Consider the following 9,837-nt stretch of genomic DNA (forward strand, 5'->3'; position numbering starts at 1 on the left):
CACACACACACACACACACACACACACACACACACACACACACACACACACACACACACACACACACACACACACACACACACACACACACACACACACACACACACACACACACACACACACACACACACACACACACACACCTTTTTAGCTTGATTAATTCCCTGGCCACACAGTCCGTTTGTTTTTTATTTTGTCTGTATTGCTATTCAATCACCATCTGTTTGTCCTCTCTCTCTATTTTTTAGACACACACTCATTTAAGAAAATGGAGTTTCAGCCAGCAGAGGCAAAGAAATTCTTCAGCACAGTGAGGAAAGAAATGGCCCTACTAGCAACATCACTGCCGGATGGCATCATGGTCAAAACGTTTGAAGATCGCATGGTGGGTTTCCTGTCATTACTTTATTATCACCATTTTTAATAATAAATTATTTATTCTGAAAGATTTCTGGAAATAATTTCCAAGCCTGTGTGGTTGAAAACAAACCATTAAAAATGTAACATCTGTGTAAACATTTGAAAGCTGACAGCTGCATGCACGGCGTGCATGCGTGAACTTGAATTTCTCATGCAGAGTTCTTCACAGATACGGGTGATGTACAACCACAGACTTTTAAATTAATCCTAAGCATCATTACACAATCTAATAAAGCACTTATGAGGTCATAAGGAGCAAGGTTACCTCCCCTTTCTCTGCTTTGCCCGCCCAGAGAATTTGGCCCACCCATGAGAGAGAGACATCATGGCTTTCCTCTTCAATAGCATTTAAAGCTACAGACACAGAAATGGCACATACTAAGGAAAGCTTATTGTGGGACTGGCTCTAGTGGCTGTAATTCTGCACCAAGGTGGAATTTTGGGAAAGAGACGTGGATATGGTATTAGGGGGACTATGGCCTATATAAAAGCATCCAAAAAGCAGCATGTCATAGGATCTTTAAGCAGCAGGGAGTAGGACTGAAGAGAAATGGTAGGATCCTCTGCTTCAGAAAACAGCAGGGGTTTATGTGAAATAAAGTATTGATATTTAAAAACTAATTAATAACCTTAAGACAGAAGCTGGCCGCCCTTATCTCATTATTTTATTTGAGCTATGATGTACTGCTTTCTCCACTTATCTGATAATTTTCTCAGTTGGACACATCAAACGGATTGCACTGACTGCATACAGCATAAACCGTGTCATAAAGGTCTTTGCTTTCTTGGACACAGGATCTGTTCTCAGCTCTGATCAAAGGGCCGACTCGTACGCCCTACGAAGACGGTCTGTTCCTGTTTGACATCCAGCTGCCCAACATCTACCCGTCTGTGCCACCTCTGTTTCGCTACCTGTCGCAGTGCGGCGGCCGCCTCAATCCCAACCTCTACGACAATGGCAAGGTCTGCGTCAGCCTGCTGGGCACCTGGATTGGAAAGGTGAGTGCTGTTTTACAGCTCAATGTATGTACAGGTATGATATCTTACTCAGGGAAGTTGAGAGATACAATACCAACCTGCAGTTTTACGCTACTGGGTGTTGACCAGCAATTAAAGTGTTGAAATATGACACGGTGGTGTGTCGAGGTAACCAAATGAAACCTGCTCTTTTGAACCTGACTTGCAACAGTTATGGTTCTGTTTCCTGTTTGGATGCATAACTCCTTGATTTTGACAGCTTTGTGTAAAAATTGCAATGATGGTAACTGAAAGTAACGCAAATGGTAGGGTACTACACACAAACAATTCAACAGTTAATTGACAAGTCAATTGTCACTTTTATATAATCGTAAACTGAATATCTTTGGGTCAGAGTTAGACAAAACAAGATATTTGAAGACTCTTGTGATGTATATTTTGTAAAAAAAAAAAAAAAATAATTGATTAATTTGAAATCAAATATAACAATCTGTGCTTTTCTCAGAAATTGTTACCGATTTGTTGTTTTCTTTTGTGGTGATGTGATTCACAGGGCACAGAGAGGTGGACCAGCAACTTCAATTCGTCTAGTCTGTTCTTCTATCCTCATCTCCAGTAAACAAAAACACACACAAAAAAAAAAAAAAAAAAAAAAAAAAAAAAAAAAAAAAAAAAAAAAAAAAAAAAAAAAAAAAAAAAAAAAAAAAAAAAAAAAAAAAAAAAAAAAAAAAAAAAAAAAAAAAAAAAAAAATTAGTTGATCTTCTCCTCCATTGCCAGTTAAATGTCAATAGCCATTACCACTCTCCTTTTATTTTATTACTTAAACTCACATTTTGCACATATACATGTGTATCTTTCTGCAGGCCTTATCCTCGTCAATGAGCCTTACTATAACGAGGCTGGCTTTGACAGTGACCGAGGCCTACAGGAGGGATATGAGAACAGCCGCTGCTACAACGAGATGGCCCTGATCAAGATGGTCCAGTCTATGACGCAGCTCCTTCAGAATCCGGTGGAGGTTTTCAAACAGGAGATCCAGGAGCACTTTGTTTCTAATGGCTGGCGTCTCGTCCACCGTCTGGATGCGTGGCTTGAGCTGAACGACGGTGCTGAGAGGGGGCAGGCAGCACACATGTCCTCCAGGGCTCAACACTCCAAAGACAGAGCTTCATCTGTGGAGCCTCTGGACGAGCAGCGTGGGGAGGAGGGGGTCACAGGAGTTACCAGTATTATGGAGGAGGAGCTGGAGGATTCAGGGCTGAGTCCCTCCACTACAGTGGCCTCTCAGAAGGAGCTGAGCCAGAACTCAGACTGCGACAGCACCCAGGGGAGCACCTCTCTGAGTGGCTCCATGGTCACTGGCTCTGTAGTCCGCGGCGTGACGTCAGAATCAGGTTCAGTCACGGTTACCGGAGGAGGGGTGGGCTCCACAGGAAGCCAGCCGGTGGTGCGACCAAAGAAACGGAGAAAGAGCTACCGGAGTTTCCTGCCAGAGGGCAGTGGCTACCCGGACATTGGCTTTCCACTCTTCCCGCTCTCTAAGGGGTTTGTGAAGAGCGTTCGAGGGGTGCTGCGGCAGTACCGTGCTGCGCTGGCCGCTGCTGCCATCCCTGAGCACACAGAGGACAAGTAAGTGCCTCCTCGCCGTTCCCAAACACTCCTCTGCACTGTTCCCCGCTCTTTTCCTCCTTCTCTTCTACCTTTTCATCCGCCTCAAGCTGTAGAGGAGGATCCATTACTTGTCTGGGGGGGTCTTCCAATTTTCAATCTTCTGTACCCCTGTCCAGAGCTGCACTGTGCCCCCAGCACTACCCACACCTTTGTCCTTCATTTCGTAGTCTGTACTGTTGCCCCAAACTCCACAATGTTCTGCCTTTTTTTTTTTTCTCCCATAATCCCTCTGGATCAAACCACGGCTGCAGGAGAACGGCACCCTTGATCAGGAGAGTGAGCAGGTTCAGGTTGGATGGGACTTGATAATGTCTTTGTTCTCCTTCAGTGTCTCTGCAGATGAGTGTGATGAATAAAGAGGGGTGGACCTCACATGCGCTCATCCATTTGCACAAACCTGTGGGAGCTTCCCCGTCACACAGGAACCCTCATCTGTTCACGGACGCAGGTAAACACACTTTACTGGAGGCCATTTCTCTTCTGGTTTCAGCAGGACTTTGACTTCAGTGGAGGTGGTGTGGATGCAAAAAGGATGAATGAGATGGAAAATCAGTGCCATGAACCCACTTCCACCCTCCTCATCCACCTAGCCTCCGGCAGCATCCACCATATGTGTGAGGATTTGCTGGATAAACCAGTCTGAAAAATGTAAAGCAGACTTGTGATCGCATTTTGGACTAGGTCAAATATGGCTGAAAAACTGCAAAGCCCTGCTCACCTGGCTGTTGGGTGTACTGCGGCTATCTGTAGCACAACTGATATAATCGCTGCACCATCCTGCACTACCACAAAAGAATGGACAATCTGGTCTGGGAGAGGTGACGCCGTATAAATACACTGGCCAGGAGTATTCTTTTTAAATAGAAATCACTGGTTGTACGCTTTCTGCCAAATTCTCTCTTTTCACACACAAAATATTAAAGTAGAACGTACTGAATGTCAGTTAAACTGCCAACCACAACAGCTTCACCACTTCTATACTGTACTTGCTGGTATTTTCCTTCGCCAATCACTCGCACTGAACAACGCAGCGAACACCGTGTGACAAGTTTACATACGAATCACCTCTGGAGGTCAGACTGCTGTAGCTGTTTGGTGTGTAGAGAAGCCTGCCAGGCACAGGATGACAGTTAGGTGGCTTCATATGAAGGTGTGTGTGCTCTAGTCAAAGCCCACAGCTGCCGCCTCTACATAACAAAAAGTTCCATTCATTTTCTGTAGAATTTAGCAAAGTTGTTTGATCACCAAAATGGAACTTGTGCTTTGGTGTTTTGATGCATTTTAAGTCGTTTTACTCACAGAGGCTGAGGTGAAGGTTTCAGAGCGGAGCTTTACCCACAGTGCTCCACTTTTCTGTGACTGAGGTGAACCCACATTACATGCAACTGACACAATTTAAAGAATAAATAGAAGAAAAAAAACATTACAGCATCCATTCCGTCATCTCATATCAACATGTTGCCTTACTTGAATTGTTCTTTATAATCTCAGATCATTGTGTACAGAGCTGCTTGCGTCATGCTTTAGACATTAACCTATACAGGCCGAGACACACTGAAACCACTAAAGCCCTGTTCCAGTGTTTTCCTCTTTAATTGTGCAGATCTCTGATCAGTTGTTTCTTAAACATGAGTCTCTCACACTGCGGCCATCTGCGTATTCTGATTTTTCTTCTCCAAATTGCATGTGCAGTTTGTTAGCAGAATACAAACTACAATCAGTGTGATGCTGAAGGTTTGCTGATATTATAATAATTTTTGCTTGATTATTATTTTCTATTATTTAGTGTTTTACCTGACTTGAGCGTCTTATCCCATGAAGGTGACTGCGGACCCCACTGGCGAGAGAAAATTACACAAACTACAGCACTCAGACAAAGCTTAAGGTGATATAACTTGTCTCTGAGCTTCTTTTCTTTCTTTACATGGCATATATTCAATCTAAATTAAAGAAATCAAGGTTGTATTTACCAAGTTACCATGAAACTCTTACGCGGCGTTTTACTGTGAAAGAAAGTCAAACTCCCCTTTGGGTCCAATCGAGCTTCCTGGGGAAATCCGAGCAGGCTTTGTTTACTTTTTTTTTTTTTTAAATTGCTGCATTCCACCTTTAACATAATGCTCCTATTTCGTTCAAGATATTATGATTCTCATTGTAATAACTATTATGATGATTATAAGGTAGAGCGCTAGCTGGTAATTTACTTGAACAAAGAACCTTGATGCTGAAGAGTGTTTCTGAATGAGAGAGCACATTGTGCCATTGTGAAACTATGAGTGATGGGAGAGGATAAAAAACCATGAGCCAAGAGCTGCTGTTTTAAAGAGACTTAAGTCAATAAAAGTCTTGAATGAGGGTATTTTGTTTTGCTTTGTCTTCCATTTTTTCCCATGCAACTCTTAAAACTGGAACTCTGTACCAGATGTGGCAATCAGGCATCCATGATATTTTGTCCTCTTCCTTGGATTAGACCTTGCCATCATTATTTTGTTGCCTTTAATGCTACAGAGAAGGATGTGTTGTCTTCTCCACTGGCTGCTGTATCTGTAGCACGTAGCCTTGTTCGCTTTCTTGTCTCTGTTTGTCCCGCCACTTGCTGCTGTTTGTAAAATGTCACCTTCACAATTCTTGTAGAAGTGTGTCAGAACTCAGTCTGAAGACATAAAGCGTATGGACCACGGTTCCCGAGTTGAGAGGTAACATTACTGCTTCGTCTTTCACCCTCTTTCTCATTTGTCTTCAGTCGCAGAAACAGAAAATGTGAAGCTATATCTCGCTAGATCTCGAAGCAAAAAATCTGGCAGGATACCAAGCACATGATGTGCAATTTTTGGTGTATGTGTGTATATTATTCAAATTTAAACCATTATTATTATTATTATTATTATTATTATTATTACTATTCTAATTACTGCGAGGCGTTTGTTTTACAGCCAAAGCATGTAACATGTTGCTTTAAGCCTTTTGAACGGGCTACACACAAGACTTGACTGTACGATGTCTACATTTTCACAGTGGCCTGTTGTTGATATATTAAAAAAAAAACTAATAAAGTAATGATTTGTAGCCTGATTCCCTCTGTACAGATGTCATGACTATATTGAAATATATAAATACATACAGTATATATTTAACACAAACCTGACATGTCACATGGATGCTTGGGGCATATATGTACAAAATGCTGAGTGTGTATTGTACTTAAGATTTCATTTTTTAATGGTTTACTTTGTTGCGTTAAGACAACTGTATAGTGATGTATTAAACTTTGCAAGCAGTGAAATAGTAACATTGTGGCTTATACTTATTTGGATACCTGTTAGCTGTTGTATCGACTGCAGATAAACCTGGTGGTATTTTCTTAATATTACCAAATCCCACGAGCACACCAAAACCAACACTGAATTGATAACAACAATTGACAATTGGTTCCTGTGCAGCCACACACAGTTTATTCTGAATCAAAATATCATAGAGAAATAATCAAAGGAAACCATGCAGTAATGTAGTAATGCAGTAAGTCTTAATGCTTCTTATGCTATCAATTTATTTTGAAATTTCTCTACTAACTTTAATGAAGGCTTAATATGTTACATTGCATTATTATATTAATACAGACAGTACCACTACTTTTATCATATAATATATTAGTCTGGTTTACACTGTTCATACAGACTTGATTTTTTTTAGTGTACTCATTAGTGCACCATATGTGTATTTATCCACAGCTGAAATTGGTACCCAACTAATACAGTACTTTCTCCTGTTTGAGTAACATTTTCTAAAAGTAACAGATCCCAGCTGTTTTAGGAAACCACTGAGCCTTTTAAAAACATGAAGCTACATATTTGTGACCTGTTGTATAAGATTTACATTAGAACCATAGTGCTTGAAGCAGAGTGCCTCACATAGGGAAGTCAGAAAAGTATTGAGGGATAAACTAACTCATTGTTGGTTTTGGCTTTTTGTTGGCAATAATACAGAATAATGCCACTTTGCTTTAAAGGCATGAGTACGCTGTTGTCATTATCAGCCATTTTGTTTATAGTCTAATAGAAATCCAAACTGTCTGATATTGTATTTATGGTTAGAACAGGCCTGTGGTGATTATTAACTTTACTTGCAAAGAGCTCCCTGAAAAGTATGCCCTGCAGAGTCTGAGTCTGATAACGATATTTATTTCTTACATTGTCATTTGTTTGTCATAAAACCGCTGGACAAAAAATGCATTCCCTGCAGAAAATGCTTGTGAATGCTGAAAAGCTAAATTGCTAAAGCTAAACTGGATTGCTGGCATAATTGCGTAGTGGGAATGGTTTTAATTAGTATGAATTTCATTGAAATGTTGAAAAATACCAATAATGTATCAAACAAAAGTGGAGTATTTTAAGGTTTTTTGAAAAGCTGTCGCTACACTGAATTGCTGGTTGAAATGTGTAAGAAGGCAAAGTTGTAGGGAAAAGTAGAGATGGTTCTAATAAAGAGGAATGTCTTAAATAAGCTGAATAATACTAATATTGTATGAAAGTTTTTGTAAAGGCTAAACTAAATTGTCTGCTTTAATTTGGATGAAGAAGTAAGTGAAAGAGTAATGAATGAGTTGGTAAAATGGGAAATGGGTGGGTCAAATTAGGAATTCTCAATCAGCTGTGTTCAATAGTTTGAAAAAGTACGAAAATAATTTACAATGAATGAAAAATATTGGAAAATGTTTAGGCTTGAATTAAGTAGGAATCCGTAAATAAGACTTGATTAAGCATGGAAAGCAGCTGAAGCACTATGAATAGCTATAAAAGTGGAAGAGGGGTGAAGGATGCAAAATGGAGAGTAAGAAATGATAGGGGTTCAAATGTCTTGCCTATCTGCACCACTATTTCTTTACAGCAGATGGACATATTGACCGAGAAAGACCTATACATATGGAGAGAGAGGCCACGTTTTGACCTGAGGGGTATTGCACAAAACCAGGATAAGGGATTAAGCCGGGATATTCAGGTTATCCTGGATGAATTTAGCTTTGACTTGGTTGCACAAAAGCAGGTTGAATTAAACCCAGCCAAGTAACCATGGCGATTTATTCTTTGCAGCTAGCCTGGTCCAGAGCAGGCTAACAGGCAGGCTAAGATTAATCCTGGAGTCTGATGTGTTAAATCAGCTGACGTTCTGATCCGAAATAAACGTGTTTAACAGTTATTCCGTTGTCTTCTGAATGTGTTCTGCTTCATTTTATTGACATGCATTACTTGTCACTATTGCTGTCACGAGTTTGATTAAAATCCTACTACTGCAGTTGTTGAGATGGTAATGGTAAAAAGTGGGACGATACGGAGGAAATGGGCTTCCTCCGCTGCTGTCCCCGTGAAATGTGCCCCCGCCCGTGCAACGCGGGGAGGCGGGGGGAGGCAGGGGGATCCTCCCACACCGTGCAGCGGACTCTAAAAGGGGACTTTTAGCATCAATAACGACGACAATGGCACCTGATCAAACGTCCTTTTTTACCAAATGGGAGTGAGAATGTGTTGGAATGCCACAAAGCTTCTTCATCATTTTATTTTGGTGCTGTCACTTGTCATCTTGGAGCTTGGGAGTGAGAAAAAAAAACCATGAATAATAATAGGCTACATTGTTTTACAGATATGCTTACAGTGTGTATTGAAGTCACTTCTTTTTCTAGTTTTTGTCCAGTCATGTTTGTTCTGTATGAACATTAATTGTAGAAAGATATTTAGAATTAGACATAGCTTATGGAGATTTGTGCATATGGGTGTAAAACATATTCTCGCATTATGAATAAGCTTTGAAATTAAGCCTAGTCCTTATAAATTTCCCAGGAACAAGAATTATTTTATTTTTATTTAGGCTATATAGTGCTTTACAGGCTACTCAAAGACACTTTACACTAAAACCAGCACATTTAGCGCATAAAAACAGATACAACAATAAAACCAACACATAAAACAAGCATATTAAAGCAATTAAAACGTGGAGTGACTAAGTAGATTTTTTTTAAATCCATACGTATTCAGTAGGTCCGCTATTGTCTGTTGGGCTTTTTCTTTCGTTTGATAACAGCCGTATTTCCCTTTTTGCATAATATGTTTCACCTCCTCGTAAATTTCCATTAGAAGCTGCTGCTCAGCGGGTGAAGCTGCACACGTCTTTTCCATTTCTGCATCAGTAAATCTGTGATCGATACCGTGGTCTATTTAAGAAATCCGTGAACGTGCACTTATCCCAGCTATGTACACCTGGCTTGACATAGCTTCACCTACTTATCCTGGTTCGGCAAACGTGCAACCGATTGAGCCGCGATGAGTGGATCACACTAAGTCAAGCTGCGCTTTTTCACTTATCCTGGATTTCTTTATTCTACTTTTGTGCAATAGGCCCCTGGTTTTAAAATCCTGAGTGATCAGATCACAAGTAGACAGCTCTAAGTAAAGGTGTTAACTCACTCAGGACACACACACCCACACATACATATGCAGTACATATATATATTCTGTCTGGGGAAAAGTGCAGTGTCATGATATAGGAGAACAGCAACTGGGCCTTCCAGCTGTAATCAAGCCTTGCCCTTGCTTTGATGTTTAATATCACACCTTTTTGTTTGTAACACTGAGTAATAATTAATTTGTGTGGAAGTTAAAAAATGTGGGCATAATTTGAAAAAACTGGTAGGCCTACTCTATGCTTTTGTCCAGAAATGTCAAGGATGTTTAAAGGTCCCATGACATGGTGCTCTTTGGATGCTTTTATATAGGCCT

The 9,837-nt window shown here is 40.5% G+C and overlaps 1 protein-coding gene across 1 annotated transcript in view; it reads left to right on the plus strand.

The window, feature by feature from the left end:
• The window catches only part of ube2o (ubiquitin-conjugating enzyme E2O), a 31,425-nt gene extending 25,072 nt beyond the window's left edge, over positions 1 to 6,353 (plus strand). Inside the window, exons 19-23 of the mRNA XM_039798700.1 lie at positions 249 to 385; positions 1,216 to 1,419; positions 1,952 to 1,994; positions 2,242 to 3,028; positions 3,399 to 6,353. Of these exons, the coding sequence (XP_039654634.1) occupies positions 249 to 385; positions 1,216 to 1,419; positions 1,952 to 1,994; positions 2,242 to 3,028; positions 3,399 to 3,426 (1,199 nt within the window). The 3' untranslated portion in view covers positions 3,427 to 6,353. The remainder of the gene's footprint in view (positions 1 to 248; positions 386 to 1,215; positions 1,420 to 1,951; positions 1,995 to 2,241; positions 3,029 to 3,398) is intronic.
• The last annotated feature ends 3,484 nt before the right edge of the window (positions 6,354 to 9,837 follow it).

The sequence above is a fragment of the Perca fluviatilis genome, chromosome 1 (assembly GCF_010015445.1).
Source record: "Perca fluviatilis chromosome 1, GENO_Pfluv_1.0, whole genome shotgun sequence".
NCBI lineage: Eukaryota > Metazoa > Chordata > Actinopteri > Perciformes > Percidae > Perca > Perca fluviatilis.